General features: G+C 37.0%; 1 protein-coding gene, 1 long non-coding RNA gene and 1 pseudogene across 3 annotated transcripts in view; all 3 read left to right on the forward strand.

Moving 5' to 3' along the window:
• Nucleotides 1–5,723, forward strand: part of LOC111346380 (uncharacterized) — an 87,885-nt gene extending 82,162 nt beyond the window's left edge. Inside the window, exons 19-20 of the mRNA XM_088747485.1 lie at nucleotides 3,885–4,799; nucleotides 4,983–5,723. Coding sequence (XP_088603611.1) covers nucleotides 3,885–4,799; nucleotides 4,983–5,026 — 959 coding nt within the window. The 3' untranslated portion in view covers nucleotides 5,027–5,723. The remainder of the gene's footprint in view (nucleotides 1–3,884; nucleotides 4,800–4,982) is intronic.
• A 4,463-nt stretch (nucleotides 5,724–10,186) lies between these two features.
• LOC148742454 (uncharacterized) lies at nucleotides 10,187–12,318 on the forward strand (annotated as a pseudogene). The gene is made up of 4 exons (XR_015996227.1): nucleotides 10,187–10,322; nucleotides 10,568–10,957; nucleotides 11,240–11,836; nucleotides 12,291–12,318. The product of XR_015996227.1 is annotated as an uncharacterized LOC148742454 (transcript).
• Nucleotides 12,319–12,439: 121 nt separating this feature from the next.
• On the forward strand, nucleotides 12,440–14,454 carry LOC148742455 (uncharacterized). The gene is made up of 2 exons (XR_015999756.1): nucleotides 12,440–13,025; nucleotides 13,781–14,454. It is a non-coding gene; the product is annotated as an uncharacterized LOC148742455 (long non-coding RNA).
• The last annotated feature ends 2,808 nt before the right edge of the window (nucleotides 14,455–17,262 follow it).

Genomic DNA, 17,262 nt, shown 5'->3' on the forward strand with positions numbered 1-17,262 from the left:
AGTAATATTTGCCATTTTGACCCCAATTTATGTGAAAACCAACCTGAAGTAACTCAGTTGGCTAGGAATTACTTTTTACTTCCTTTTCTATAACGTTCCTCTATGTATCAAAGAAACTTATTATTAAGAACTGGTGGAAACCTAGAGAAAAAGTATTTGTAACGTAGAATTCTTCTGTTTTGGCCCCCTTAAATCATGAGCATGGTGGTATTTATCCTCTGTTCATCCATCCGTTTGTTCACTTAGGTTCTGCTGAGTTAATTGCTCAGCTTCAGCAGGTGCAACTCGATGCAAGCAAAGCCAATGACAAGACAGACCTAAATACTGAGTTGAAGAAAATTGCTTCAGACAAGGGCTTCAGAATCGTCGACAATGAAGGATTAGGAGATTGCATGTTCTCTGCTTTGTCAGATCAACTGGAAATTGCTATGAGAATCAAAATCAAGCATGACGAATTAAGGCAATTATTGGTCCAATACCTCAGAAAAAACCCTAAATTAGTAAGTTGATGTCTTGCACTCTGTGTTCACCACTGTTACTTTAGGAGCACCATAAAGGTTGGATCCACATGTGGGCCAACTGGTCAACACATCACTACTCGTTCTGTAGGGGATGATAAGGATCATAAATACCTTGAAATCATCGTTTAGTATAAAATCACACCGCGCGCTCCTTCGTAATTGATTGGCAAGTACCATTCACCGTATTCTGGTATAGACGTAGATTATTTTCTACATAAGCGTCGGTGAAAGTGGTGGATAATTAACTTGCCTCTTTGCCTCGGAAGATACTCACCCCTATTCACCATTTATTTTGGAGAATAATTGTTCAATACTTCTGGATTGCTCGTAAAAAAAAACGCTGTGTTGTTCAAGTGTGTTTTGTTATAGACCTTGTCCGGGTCACGGATGAATTCAAACCTCCTTGATAAAATGAAAGGGCTCTGTCTTGTGGAGAAAGCGGCCAACCCGAGGTTTTTTTAAAAGTACTTCACACTTGAATCTCCCCTAGAAGGGACAATCCTAATTGGATAACCTTGACTCTGGGTAAGGTGGACATTAGATATTTGATGTTTCGCAGGGCAAATTCAGGAGTTGAGACTGCTACATCCAATGCAGATCCTTGTGATCATTACTCTGATATGTTATTATCCGTTCTTACTGTTGTTTAGTATCTGTTATTTTCTCATTCGATGACTCCTTCCAACGTACTCAACCTGGTCCATTGTACAATTAACTTTACACTCCAAGTTTCGTTCTCTCTTTTTTGCTTTTCTCACAGCCGAATGGAAGAGATCTGTTTCACTTCGTCCATGGACATCAATCATGGGCTGATTACTTAACGTACATGGAGCAAGATGGCGCATGGGGTGACCATGTTATTCTATGTGCCGCAGCAAACTGCTACAAAACTTGCATTCGTGTGGTCAGCAGTCTTAACGCTTCTCACGATGTTATCTTACGGCCACAATGCCCTGTTGACAAAGGCAGGACACTTGTGTTGGGACACGTCCCTGAAGCACACTATGTCAGCCTTTACTCTACACAAGGTACAATTCTTTACATTACACCTAGTAAATGAGGTGTGAGTTTATCATGATATTTTGTGTAATTATCTACATCATCAAGGAGGAAGGGGGTGGCTCTATCGCTCTCTGGTATAAGCCGCCGTGAAATGATCACTGTTTATATGACGTCACATACCAACACTGGAAGCGCTAGCTTCGCTAAGTTTGCTCAGTAGAGCTTGAGGACAGCTAACAAAGAAAATGCCATTACAGGCTCCTAGCGGGTTATTATTGACTAATTTTCAGTGAGTGTACAAGCTTCGTTATTTCTATTGTGAATTCAACAATGTACTGTCTTGTGAAAATGTTTGTTTGTAATTTCGTCAAAGAGAACTCGGGACTAGAGCGGCTGACCGCCATATTTACTACCGCGCGTGTCAAAACAAACCAAAACGTACGCCGTTTTTTCTGTAGGCTTTGAACAAATCGGCCTCATAAGAGGAGGTTTTATTCCTTATTTATTTAGGTTCGTACCTACTGCTATTTGGGGCGAATCTAATGAGTCATTTTTCTCCTCACTCCTTTTAAGTTTGAAGTTGTTGTGTTACATAGTGGTGAGCCACTATTACATACTTATCTTGTCTGCTAGTGTTGTAAAGACCTTGATATGAACCAAAGATTCTAGTTAATAAGCTTGCTGGCTTCTAATTATCTTTCTGCTTGTGGCTCTTTAATTTAAAACGCTCTCGCTACTCCTGTGATTAATTTTTCCGGGCTTGTATTGTAAACTGCTATTATGGCCAGAGTGTTGATTTGTGTCCTTTTTAGGGGCAAATGTGGCCAAAGATTGAACAGGTTCGAAATGTGGCAACAGCCGAAAAATCGATTTGGCTCACTTTTTCAAGTCAGGTGGGCCTTACAGTGAGACAAAGCACTGCATACTTCGTTGGCTGAATGTCGATTTATCTTCGAGAAAATCGATAATAACTGAATTCCGCCGAAATGCCGCTTTAGAAGCTCAAAATTTTACACGAACCTCCCGTGACCAATTTAAAAGACTTGGACCGATGAAAGGTACCAAATCTTGAAAAACACTCAAATTTAAGTTCTTGATTGTTTGTAGACACAATCTAATTTTTATTATTATGAATACTTTTCATCATTATCTATTAAGTTACATGTATCATCGTGGAAAAGAAAAACTTTTATTCACTATAATCTCTAAAAGTATATACAAAAATTATGATAAACTGCTTAAAAATCGAAAAAAATGCGTGAAAATGTCTAGTAAAAATTAAAGTAAAGCTCATGGATACACACTTCGTTTAATAACAATATTAATTCAAGATTATTTACAAAAAACATAATTAATAAAACTAGTATACAAAAACTACATAAACAGAGTAATCGACTGAAAATCTCGCTTTTGGAAGGCAAAGAGTAGTTCTTTCAAACAATCATTATCAGGAGACTTCCTAATAAGTTATATCGCTACTTTGAGAGCGATCGATGCAAAATTTCCAGGATTGCAATCCTCTATTGTGATACATCAACAGGGAGGGTAAGAAGATATTCTGTTGAAAAAGGTGTAGTTTTGATGTAAAATGCGAAACAACCGTGTTTGCGTGTGGATATGTACATTTTCTGCTAACTGATGGCACCGTCAACAAATCATGCCGAATCATATCCCCAAAAATTCCTTCGGAGATCGAACAGAACTACATTTCGCCTTCCAAAAGCCAGATTCTCAGTCGATTATTTTGTTTAGCACATAGTTTAAATCAGTAACGGGCTACTTTTGACCTATTTTTGATCTAGCTAGAAGATGATCGGATAAATTCAATCAGACTGTGTATATAAACAATCAAGAATTGCTCAAATTGCTGTCAACCTATGTTGAATGTTATTTTTCAAGATTTGGTACTTTTCACTGGTCCAAGTGACTGTTTTCAATTTGTGGCGCGACTCTCCAAGATTCGTGTGAAATTTTGAGATTCAAAAGCGGCATTTTGGCGGAACTCAGCTAATATCGATTTTCTCGAAAATAAGTCGATATTCAGCCAAACGAAGTATGCAGTGATTTATTTCTCATTGAGACCTACCCAACTTTTAAATATGGACGAAATTTGTTTTTCAGCTGTTGCCACCAAATGTGTGACCATTGGTAACATTCACTCTTAAAGAGAAAAGCGATATTCGGAAAGAGCAAAAGCGGAACGCAAATGACTAGGGATGGAGAAGTTACATGATACGGTTACCAAATGCAAAACGCGCAACGTGACTTATTCAACAAATCTGGCGATCTAGCGAACTAAAGCCACGAGAGAGAGCACTTTGTAATCTTATTCCCTTTTTGTGTTTTCTTTATCGAACACAGTACAAAATCTAGAAGAAATGGGGAGCGCTGTTGATAGTGAGGACGAGTTGCAGAAAGAACGGGTAGAGAGGGAACAACATGCAGGATCAGGCGAAGAAAACGAGGAACCCACTGAACTCCAGCAAGTTGAGCCTGAACAAGACGAAGAACCAAAACAAGGCCAAGACGAACTTACTGGACAGCAGCAAGTTAAAAGAGAAGACGAACAACCAAAACAAGGCCAAGACGAACCTACTGAACAGCAGCAAGTTGAAAGAGAAGACGAAGAACCAAATCAAGGCCAAGACGAAACCAGTAAACAGGAGCAAGTTGAATCAAAACGAGACGAAGCACCAAACGATGAGCACAAAGAACCTAGCACAAAGCTGGAAGTTGGACCTGGTCATTCAAAGGGAAACAAAGAAGTTAGTAAACAGCAGCCAGTAGACCAAGAACTGAAAGAAAAACATGAAAAACCTGAGCGTGAGCAAGATGAAACTGTTGAAGAAAAACCAAAAGGGAAAGGCCAAGAATCCAAACAGCAGCGCACTTGGAAAGAAGAGGAAAAAGAACTGAAAGTCGACCATGGGCTAGAGGTTGGTTCTAAAAAAGACGAGAAGTCGAAAAGAAATAAAAAAGAAAGTGAACAGCAACAAGAAGAAAATGAGCAAGATGAACAAGAGCAAGAAGAGAAACATGAAGAAACCGAAAATCAGCAAGTTGATTCTAATCAAGAATGGCGAGAAAAGGACCACAAAGGTCCAAAACAGGTAGATATTGAACAAGAGAAACCCAGAGGAGTGTCTGAGGAAGTAAATCAAGTTCAACTGCAGGACAAAAAACAGCAGTCAAAACGAGATAACGAGGACTCCCGACATCGGGGTGAAGAGTCTATGGAAGATAAATCACCACGACGCCAGCAGACTATGGACGAAGGTATGTTTTACCCGGCCTCCGTTTCCGCTAATTTCTAAAGTTTTGGGGGAATTAATTTTTCGTTCATCACGTTGGGTGGAAGAAAAACTTCTTCGTTATTCCAAAACTTATTGTTATTTTTTTTTTTTAAGGTGACAATGTATAACTGAAGTGTCTTGATAATTGGTTACTTTTATTCAACAGAGCAAGACGAAGAAGATGATATGGTGCTGGACACACGTTTGTAACGGGTAGCACTGACTTATCAAGTCCTTTTAGTCCTAATTATTGCAATAGAAGTAGAAAGATTACATACTGTTGTGTCATGGAAATAGTTCATTTACTTAACCAAGAACATTTTCAGAAAAAATGATCGAAAAAAAATCAAAGTAACTAACTCGCACTCGTGATGTTTGTTCGGCACTGTTTGATCGTCCAGGGTGTCCGAAAGGGAGGGAATTTGGTATGCGGAGTAAGATCTCGTGAAAGCATGCTTACGGTTATATTGCGCCGCCCGTGTTTTCAGAAGTTTCCACAACTTACCTTATTCCAATATTATTAAGTTTACAAGTACTTACAAACATGACTTAACTATTAACTCAGCATCCAGTTGCATGTCTTACTTATTATTTATTGACTTAAGTCCTAGTGTATTATTTACTAGGTGGCTTCTTTGTTATGACAATGCTAAGCCACTAATCGTATTTACTCCACCGCACATATGTATTAAGTGCACAGGTCAGATAATGCATGTTCATCTGCCTCATTTATTTACTCACATTTGCTGTTAATGTATGAATTAAGTTAATTTTGTTGGAGCTTGAACAAAAATGAAAGGAAAAAGTATTAGAAAAGTGTAACCCAAGTGAGGATGTTTTTAGAAGTGTTAAATATTCTTTAAGTTATTGTCAAGCCATTTAGTACCTAATTAAAAAAAAATAATAATATTTCAGCTCTCATTTTTTTTTTTGTTATCTAATAATTGAACCATCATGGAGTTCAATAGTTTAAACACAATCTCATAGCTGAAAGGTAACTTGTAAAACATTTCAGTTGTTGAAGGACTGTTAAAAACGATTTGAATCAGATTTGTCGGTTGAATGATCAACAGACCATACGGGAAGTGAACCCCCCTAAAGAAAGGCTGAGGTTCAAACAGAGAAACGATAGTAGGAGTACGAGTACAATGTAAAGATTCCATCAACAAGCTTTTTTGTCTCTCCTTAAATTTTAAAGGAAGATCGTGCTCTGTGGTCTCCAATTGTCAGTCTTAATTCCCGGCTCAGTGTCGATTCTGACTTTCCCCGTGGAGTTTCAAAAATCTTCCATTCCGTCCTAGGTACAAATAATTGGAATTAGTCTTTTAGTAATTTTCTTTTGCGGTTATAGGTAGTTAGTACTTTAACTAGTTTCCCGAAAAATTTCTCTCTCGAATTAAACTATCAGTTAAAAAACCATACATGTCCAATACACCAAACAGATTCTGACGGTTGTCTGATGAAATAGGTAAGTCTGAACGCGAGATAGAAGCATGAGTCGGCAGACAGAAGGGCTGGAAATCCTTGCAAAACACTACACTAGTCTTTTAATAATAAATAATGTTACCGTGGATAACTTGGAAATAGGTTTTACGACTGAAAGACCAAGTATGAAACTTCATTATTGGAGGTTAACTGGTGTTATGCTGTTGCTATGAATTGCTTAATTGCTTGTCTCGATACATTTCCTGTGGTGCTGGCAGGGAGAATTTGTATAACAATCAGGAGCTTTTTCAGTTGGTGACCATTTCCTTTATTCTCCTGACCCTGATGTGTGATTCAGGGATGATATTGTAAGGAGAAATTAGATACTGGTCACTCTTGGGTTTAAAGGGTTTATGTTTGCAGAAGAGTGTGCAAACATTTAGACTGAAACAATGGAATGGGAGTTCTTAAATTTTCGCTAAATTTTGACTTAGAAAAGTTAGGTATAAAAACTTCCAAAAAAAGGAGTCAAAGAAAACTTCAAAGAAGAACTGGAAAAAAAGTGTTTCATTTCAAAAAATTTTACAAGCACTTCAACACAATTTGGAACACATACCTGACAAATAATTGGCTTACGGCGGTGACAGAGCGACGTTCTTGAGGACGAGGAGAGATTCAGTGACTGAGTTTACACCTAGCAAGATCTTCCCCAGCTTGTGAAGCATTCTCGCAAGAATTTGAGCCATCTTCACTGAACAGCCTTCAACAAGGCGAGTTTGGTGGAAAAATGCAGAAATCACTCAAACAGTGCAAGGTAAATACGTTATGGAATGCCATCATTCAACTCTGATTCCTCCAACAAATGAGGCGAGTATTTGAAACTTCGACGCGATATTTGGATTTTTAGCTAACTTTGTGTTTGCCTCCACGCGATGAGATTTCAAAAACAATTTTTTCGGAGTAAAAGGTACTACTCTTGTTATCATACTCATTTCGTTTGTTGTGTACAATACCCCTTAATTAACCTGAAAGTATTTTCCTCACGTGCAGGCCTCACGTGCACTTGTCACCGCACGTTTTGTTGACTCGTGTTACTCTTCCCGCGGCCACTCGATAGCATGCCTGACAGATTTCATGGATGTCTCCGCAAGAAGATATGCCTGGACGCAAGGTACAAAGCAAAAACGTTTAAGAATTTCAGTGCCTTCTGAAGGCGAAGTCCAACATCATATCACAATCTAGTACCTCTTCGCGTCAATTGAACAATGATCGAAAGTAAAGGTGAGGATTCTGACACAAATGCAAAGAGCGCCGAGGTGAGTCTGCGTGATGTTCTATTTTCATCGCTCGAAACGATCCTTCAAAAGTTTCAGTACCTTAAAAACCTAGCTCGTGATAAACAGGGCATGCGCGTTGCTGGGGATTTTTGGGCTGAAGTTTTTTGTTTATATACGAAAGTACTTTGTGGGTCAGTAAGCTATGCCTTTCTCGAGAGGTCGACTATAGAAGTAGACAAACTGACTTCAGAAATACATCATTTGCATGTTTAATATGAATATTCAAAGTAAAAAATGAGATTTTTTAGGACACAAACAGCATTTCCTTGTCATTTACTTTTTAATATGTAGTCAGGTTTGGTGAATTTTATAGGGGTTATGGCACATTGCCATGGCTAACTTTGATTGCAGAAAGAGGAAAGTCGAAAGGAGCATGCATATATTTGTCCTCAGCAAAGAGTTCAGATTCAACAACAATCATCTACAAAAAGCTGGAGTCCTTACGGTTTAACAAAGAATCAAGCATTGCATCAGCTGGGAAGAAAACAAATTCATAAAGACTATCAAGTAACTGTCATCTTTTTAATAAGTCTGTCTCTTTTATCGTGAGTGGCCAAATTAAGTACAATTAAACACATTTTTATGTACATGAAAAAATTATGCGCCTCCAATTGGCTGCAACTGAGTGCATTTTTCATATAACACAAATGTAGAATTATAAACAAGTGCAAAGCTGGAACACAAGACAGTGTTAAATCACAAATGGTCATGTGTCTTGACTCTCTTTGATGCTTTTTTTATGTAAATTACTGATAAGTATAATAACATGATTTCTCATGCACTGTAGCATTAATTAAATTAAGCACTTGTTAAGTTTTCAAAGACTACAAATTACACTTGCTTTTTGTTCTCTTGCAAATTAATTTTGTTTTCTGTGAGGAATTTATTTGTGCTTGATTAACACCAAATTACTCTCATGTACTTGAAAATATCATTACCTGAACATGATTATTTCAAAATGCTGTTAAGCCTAGGATTTATTGAAGTCCTGAGATTTTTCTCCTTTTTTTTGAAACTGTGTGAATTGGTAATTCAAAGATTTCCTATAGTAGACATTAATTAGTGATTACATAGAGGCTAATTTGCACTTCCCTTTTAAGGCTTTAAAGCCCTAAATATTTCTGAACATTGTTGTATTTCATCTCTCTTGATGTTCCAAAATTTGTCACTATGTATTTCGTGTTACTTTAAGTTGCTAATTTCCTAAAACTAAATAAACATTAATTCTCTCTCCCTCAGACAGTTATAGCCTCTATGGCTTCTTTGATGAACCCAGTTGTTTTGTTTCAACAGATCACCAAAGGCATGTAATGAGCACACACCCATTATGTTTATTTCCTCTGGACCCTTGTCAGGTAAACCTGTCCCTTTCTCCTTGGTTACTTATATCGCAATGGTTACTGGCCTAACCAGCCTTCCCTTAATCATTATCATCACGACAGACTGAAAACAATTATATGAGTTCATGGAGGCAGAGCCAGCCTCATTGACCAGTGCTTTAAGAACTGAGGCCCTTAAGAAATTTAAATATTATTAAAAATAAAGGAATCTCAAGAAAAAGAGATTGGTTAAAAATCTATTGTTTAATATACCTGTAATGATGGAGCTATGTCACTGAAACTTAAGAAGAAATTAAATCAGGTCAGTGATTTTCCCTCCCCTCTAGTAATTCCTTTAACTTACATGGGTTAATGGAGTCTGTAGTAAATGATGGGAAAATGTGGTGTATTGCTTACCTAAAACAACAACTGTACAAAGTCATTTACATGTATGTATAACTCAATTTCCCCTTCTAATAATCGGCTCAAAGGCTTCTCTCTTTTTTAATGTTTCTTTTGATATAGCTGGAGATGCAAATTAATGCTGTAGCAGAAACCAATGCAAATTAAAATTATAGCTTTTTTAAGGTAACTCATCTATGAGTTTCCTAATTGACAACTAAAAGATTGAACCAATTGAACTGTTCTCAAAAATAAATTTGATCCTATTTTTTTAATTCTTTGTTACACTAGAATGTAGTATGTTATTTTTCTGAGTATTGACTTATGGTAAAAGTTGTCCATTGCAGTTAAGTGTTATAACTAAATTTAGAAGTTTCTCCTAGATTCTGTAAGATACTTGATGCAAGAGCAGTTAAACATTGATGAGCTTGTGTTCAAATGCTTGACACTGGAATGTGATTTGGGAAGTGCAGTAAATCACCTGATAACACAACCAGAACACTTTGCCAGTATCTCTTACAAAGCATTTGGGGAATTCATGCTAGCTTTTTTTTTTCAATGTCTTACATTATTTTTGAGAGTGTTTATTTATATAGTCAATTTATATAGTCAGAGTTACAGGGAATTTTGGATGGTGTAATCTGCCTGAATTGCTCTTTAACTAGATATCCTTCCCAAAAAAGGACAAATTTAAAGAGAGGAAAAAAACCTGGACAGTAGTCTAATTGGCAATTGTGTTGTCAGTTTAGATCCATTACCTCAGTACAATAACTGAGCAATGGAATTTAAACTGCATGTAAATCAAACCAACAATTAACAATTTCTTTTCTACTGACTGGTGGCTCATTTTGTAAACATGTTCGTTCTGGTTTTGTCAGTCTCTCCCTGGACATGGTCAAGAGCTTTTTTGTGGTGGACACTAAATGAGTATCATCAAGCAGTGAAGCTGTGTGCCTAATGAGAATGTTGTTGGCAGAGCCATACACAATTTAGCCCCTTTCAGAAAATTGTAATGGCACCCAAGTAAGTCTTCTAATCACTTGTGAGAATTTTCTTTAATTTTTTTGTAACTTAGTGTTGACTTCAATTTAGCTCATTTCCTATTCATTTTTATTACTGAACATGCATATATGCATCCGGCCCTTTTCAGTCTGGTGAATACTTGTGCACCTTGTAAAAACAAAATATCATTTATGAATGTTTGATAATAATTTGATAGATTTACAAGGGAGACATTGTCTAAAAATCTCTTCAAAATTTTGTTGCAGTTACTCCCAAATTAAAGAGGCCTAGCTTTGTAAGGAAAAGGAAATTTGACACAGCTAGCTTCTCTATCATCAAGTAACAACCATGATGGTAAAGGTATATTTGATTATTGCTCTATATGGAAGAGGTTGGTGAAGGAGTGAAGACATTCATCATTTGTAAGCCTCTGACTGCATATCACTTGTTTCCTCAAAATTATAGTTTTCCCAGCTCATAACCAAGTTGAAGATCAGAGTAAGTGGGCTCATTAATTGTAGCAACTTGTCTGCTAAATGTGTTAAGCACATGTTTTGTTTACTAACAGGTTAAATGTGAAGTTCTGGATTTTTGGCTGCTTTAAATGATACTTCTTCAATGTGAACCAAGAGTCAGGGTGCTAGTTAGACATCAAAGTGAGTTGGCTGCTTGTTGATATAATGTAGTGTACTTGCAGATTTACAAGATAGTTAGGGCAGCTTGTTGACCAGTCTAAATGAAACATTTCACCAGGTTAATACATTTTGACTGTTTTGTTTGCCTTCAGTTGGTAATATTATATTGACTGCACAGTGTTAATAATACTGCCATATACTTGAGAAGAACTTTTCAGACTACTCCTGCCTGTCGTTTTGCAGTGTACATGTATGTGATGTTTTATGCAATGCAGAATCCCTCTAATTCCTTGTTTAAACCAGGTGCTGGAGCAGCAAGTCTTAAAGATCGGCAGAGTCCAGCTTTAAGTAGGGGTTTACCTTCAGTTTCATCATCTTTACATGGTTATGATAACACACCAAGTGTACATAATCACATTCATCTACTCTTGATTTCTTCATCACCTTTGAATCAGCAAGGCTATTATGAGAAGAGTACTGTGCCTCACTTAGCAGAACAGATGTCATGTGGTGGTTTGTATCACACACAGCTGCTACCACAACATCCATTTCACTTAATTATCCTCATGTTACAAATGGTAATTAAGTAATGTTCATGTAAACAAAGACAGAGGTGGCCCAGGGAGCACTGTTATGTCTAGTGGGTTTATGCAAAGGGATAACTGGCAACCTTCCATGCTTACAAAAGAAGAGGACAAGAAGCAGGCCATGGATGAAATTCCACAAGATATTTCCTGCAGGAAACAAACAGAGGCAGAAAAATGCTGTGATGGAGCCAGTGAGTGCTAATTCCAATGATGAAATCAATCAATCTGGAAAAAAGACCCCACAGACAAAAGCTGATAAAAGTGATTAGAGAACCCGAGAAAAGAATGTGAATGAAGAAATTTACTCCCAAAGGTAAGCTCATTATCAACTTTTGGTACCATCACAAAACTGAATTATTTATTGGAAATGTTGGTAATTTTCTTAAGATGCAAGACTGCATTCACATTACCATAGCTTAGAGCTGACTGCATATCCAACCCACACAAATTTTTTGTACTGGTATATGCTAAGTTTGCAAGTGAAAAACTACTCAAGTAAAATTTACTCCATGTTTGAGCGAAAATAAAACTAGCTGCCCCATTAATGAAAATTCAGCATAATAATTCAGGTATCTCATACTATCAACCCTAAAACTTTTACTCACTGCCATCAGTTATCAAATTAATGAAAATGCAGCCAGTGCCAAGGGCATATTAGTAGGACCCTTTAGATACATGCATCTAATATTAAATTACACATATGCAGTGAGTTACTACCGTGGTCTCAATCTGGTTTGTGTTCTGACTTTTTTAAAATTTTTTTGTAGTGGGATATGGGTGACTACAATTGACTAATCTGCCAAATCAAACTTGGTATTTCTGGTGTTACTTTGAGTTCTCTTTTCCAATCCTTTTGTTTCTTCATACATAATAAGAGCTAGAAACTCAACACCACATAGAAGGGTTTCACTGTAAATACTAGATTGCAGGAAAGTGTTGGCTATCAATAAATAATCAGACACTATTGAGCAGTGAAGTACTGTAAGTTACAGTAATATTGGTTTCTGATCAGTGAGTACTGACTGATTGTACCTAATAAGAACCTGATCTTGGTTGTCCAACTCAGTCGTCTTCATTGTGTGAACTCCAATAATATCAGTCTATTATTAACTAAAACAATAAGCTGACATGTTTTTGGTTATTTAGTATTTGTCCAAAGCTCAACATTAAATAAAGGTGATACTTCTGGACTGAAAAGAAAGAAACCAAGGTCTAAAATAACAACTGTAAGATCAGTCCTCCTGTCCTTTTTTATAATTAACAGCTTTTTAATTATTATCAATAATTAATTGCAACTTTTGAGAAGTCAGACCCAGTACTTTGAATACTACTTTTCTGGTCAAATATAGGGAGCGAATCACAAAGTCATGGCACTGGTTGCGGCAACTTGTGCCAAACTGTGATCCTTATGCAGACATTAGGCCACTGTATTTGAGATGTGTGTTGCATATTTTCACCACTGCTGGAATTACCATGGTCCCCTCTTACAACAGATCAACAAGGTATGCACAGTTGTATGAATGTTATGGTATGACCAAGTAAAAAGAAAGTTACATTTGGTTATTAGTTAAACAGGTTACATTCAGAAGTCTTAATATAATCAATGTATTCTCTCAGAGGAGACAAACCCCAAAGACTGGAAGGACTGAAAAAACGGAGAAGGAACAAGGATGGCCAAGTTTTAATAGAAGAACAAACCTAAGTTTGATCTACACAAGACTACCCAGCAGCATGAAATATGAATTTTTTTAATCTTATTTTGAGGAAATTAAAAAGGTCTTTAGCCATGGTGTCTCTCACTGTTATATTTCATCAAGAGTATAAGCCAGTGTTAATTTTGAAATTTTTGACATAACATTAAATTTTCTTCCCTTCAAGCCTTCTTTTGACATTTTTTTGACATTCTGACATGGGCTGTACTTTTTCTTGCAAGTTCAATTTATGCTCTCCAGCTCAATGAAAGAAAATGGCAGCGACAAAAAGAATACATTATCATCTATATTGGAAAACACCCCTTGGGTGCAGAATATCATGTAAAATTTGGCCCAATATTTAGCATTACATGTCCACTGTTCATGCAACAGTTGTGTTATATTGTTAATAATGATAAGAGAACAACCAAGGAAGCCTATTCATATAATTTTACTTTTAAAATATAATCATAATTCTCAACAGACATTAACCCATTGGAAGAGACCTTGTGGCATTCTGATCTTTTGATTATGCATTAAGAACTTGATTCACATTGTTGCTCTAGATACATCAACAGTCATGGTGTTTGCTTTGAAACGGGATTTCTCATCACTGAATAAAGTCACCATTTCCCTTGAGGACATGGAGTAGAAAGTTATGGAAGTTCTTACAAATGAAAGAAAAGCATTTGAAAGTTGTGACGATCGCTCGCGCATGTTATCAAATACCATCATACGACTGTAACTATTCGTGGTATGTATCGCCTCTGTGATAGAATAATTATGACTGTGTGTATCGGTTGTTGATCTTTTGCATTAAAGGCAGCTCTTTGGTTTCTGCTTGATATAATGTAGTTGTCCGTTGCCGTTCAGCGCTCGTTACAGAAGTAAGGAAGAGCAGTCATGAAAATTGTATAACTAGAGCATTTAAATTTCCAGAGTAAATGTCCGCTGTTCTCACTTGCTTTTGAAAAGTCTTAACATTTACAGGAATCCATTTTTATTTACTTGGTGTAACAAAACCAAACACACAACTAAGTGGCAGCTTGAAGTATTGTAACGAAATGTTTTGTGAACAAAATAGTGGGGAAATCAAAAGAGCAGGCCGGAAAAATAACTACAAATTAACAAGGTTCAACAGTGTGGTATTAAAATTTCTTTTATTACAGTTCAAGTAATTTTTTAATTCCTAATTACTTATCCCGCAAGAACTTTAGGAAATAAAATTTGTTTTATATTTCTTCCTCGTTGAGTTTGTAACATTTAGACCCTACAGCTTAAAGAGTAAAGACGTACATGTATGCTTTTCAAACCTCTAAATAGATCTGACTGACTTTTATGTTAGCAGTCTTATGATAAATACGCACTTGTAATAAATAAAACTTTATTGAATAGAAGGGATGAAAATCATTACATTTCAGAAATACTTCTGAAGTAAAACTAAGACAGTTAAAAGGTTTAAAACTAACAACAGTGACACTAAACAAGCCAACAAATATTCTATCAATGACCACATAATATTACATTCCGGTCCTAGCAGTCTTACGTGTAAAACACAATAATGTCTCTTTCCGATTGTTGGTCAGACCATAACCCTGAAGAAATCTCTCAATGCGATCCATACCGCTGGTTCATGACATGAAAACTCATGCACAGGTCAACGTTACAGAGTCATTTTTGAGATATTCAATATAAGCGACATACTTCAGACTCAAGAAATCAGGACTCCCCAGTGTGGTTGTTGCTTCGCGTGTGTGCATAATTCCGTCAGTGCGTGCTTGTACATGCGTGCGGATGGTTATACTTACATTATTCAATGCTGTACGGTTCTCCTGGTTAGCTCAATTGGTTATAGCGCCGGATTGTGTTTTGCGGGAGGTCGAGGGTTTGAGCCCCGGCCGGACCAATACTCATGGTCTTAAAATAACTGAGGAGAATTTGCTACCTTTCTAAAACATCAATGAAATGGAAAGATATTCTGGTCTTCTCGGATAAGGACGAATAGATGGAGGTCCCGTCTCCTGCAGGGTTAGGGGTAGGAGACGTTAATTTTCCACGCACGAGATTACCGTGTGATGGATGTCCTCCCCTGGGGTGGGATGTGTGGGGGGAAAAGGTGAGGTCGTTACATGAACTTACGCGGCTGCCAGAGGCGCCTGATAATGGCTGACGTCCGATCTCAACCTTAGTAACACTATAGACCTTAGCAATTCAGCCTATGCTGCTATTAAGGTAGCGAAGCATTTACTTTCACTTTGTACAGAAGCACCAACATAAGCAACAATACCCCAAGCCTAAGAGATATGGTAGAGAAATCTAGCTAAAATAGATTAAAGAAATTATGTGTTAGCCCATGCATTTCAGTTCTGTTGCTATTCTTCTTATTGCGAAGAAAACATATAAAGTAGCAACATTAACGAATGTATGCCGTAAAATTAAGTGAAGCATTGCAAAATCGTAGGGCGTTAATGGCTCCAAAGATAACTAAATATGGTCATAAAATCTTGCGGAACTATGAACAACTTGAAACAGCGATATATATGTATATCAAAAACCAACAGAAAGATCGTTACTTTTGTCTATTTTCCTCCTCGTGTTTTCTAAAACGGAGCTTACCTTTCCGAGAAAAAAATTGAGTTGCCTTTGCAAAAAGCTCAAGCGAATAAAATACCTCGCAATTCTCGAAAAAAAAGTTGTTTAATGACATTGAACAGCTCATTAGACATGCACCAGTAACAAAATTACCAATTTGATTGCATTCCGAAGCTCATTCAGTTTGCTCAAGAGGCCATGATATCACACAGAGCGCTTACCTTCATGATGTTTATTTAAGTGTCTCAAATAAGAAGGTCAAACAGTTATGCACCTTGCAGTAACAACTGACTGCTCTCTTATGATTAAATAACAATGTCCAAGGAAAACCTTACAGCGATCAGTGATAACCCGATAATTATCGGAAGGCATGCCATTTCAACATTATCACTCGGGAATTTCCTAATATACCCTTTTGCGGATTTACACCAAGAAGTGAACTTGTTACTGAGGGTTTATGCAGGAAACCGTAAACTAAGAAATACTGTAACACTGAGCGTTTTTGTTAATTGTAGTAGAAATAAAATTGAGAAAGAGTCTTTTGAATGGAAATTAAGATAGAAAGAAAGGTTGGTGACATTCCCGAGTGATAATGTTGAAAAGGTATGCCTTCCGATAATTATCGGGTTTTCCCTGATCACTGTAAGGTTGTCATTAGACATTGTTATTTTATCATTATAAGAGAGCAGTCAGTTGTTACTGCAAGGTACATAACTGCTTGATTTATTAAAAAATAGCCCATTGATAAACTAATAAATGCATGTAAACAAGACTTTCCCACTCTATCGCTTGTTGAAGCAACCAAAAAGTATGCATGAGTAACTTTCGGTCTAAGTACAACTGAACAATACTTTGTTGTAGTCATTATGTCTTCAAGGGCTGAGTGCAAATGTAATTCTATAGAGAAATTCACTGCCTGACGAGTGAATTCCACGTTAAATTTCACGCGAAAAACCGATATCGCACGAATCGCGAAGCGATGAGTGCGATATCGATTTTTCAAGTGAAATTTAACGTGGAATTCACGAGTCAGGTAGTGAATTTTTCTTGAATCGCATAACTGAATAAAAATAAGAAAACAAGAGATTAAAACGGCAATGTTATTGTCTGTTTTTATTCCGTACGCGCGCCCTTAAGAAAGCCATTTTAAAAGTCAACTGTCAGAGCTGTCATTGTTAAGGGAAAGGAAAGCAAGTCGCTCACGTTTGAACCGTCGACAATTTTAATTGTACCTCGTGAATTTTTCTTGAATCACATAGCTAAAGCCATCAGATCACTAGGCGAAACCAGATGTTCTGTATTTTCGTGCGCCACGCCAGTGCGCAAACGATGGAAACCCTTTCAAAGTCAGGTGTCAATATCTAGCGAATGGAGGGAACAAGATATTTTTAGAATGAAAACCACTTTTATTTCAAACTCGTGGAGAAAGCGGTGCCTCACATTTTACAATCTTCAG

Source organism: Stylophora pistillata, chromosome 1 (genome assembly GCF_964205215.1).
Source record: "Stylophora pistillata chromosome 1, jaStyPist1.2, whole genome shotgun sequence".
NCBI classification, from domain to species: domain Eukaryota; kingdom Metazoa; phylum Cnidaria; class Anthozoa; order Scleractinia; family Pocilloporidae; genus Stylophora; species Stylophora pistillata.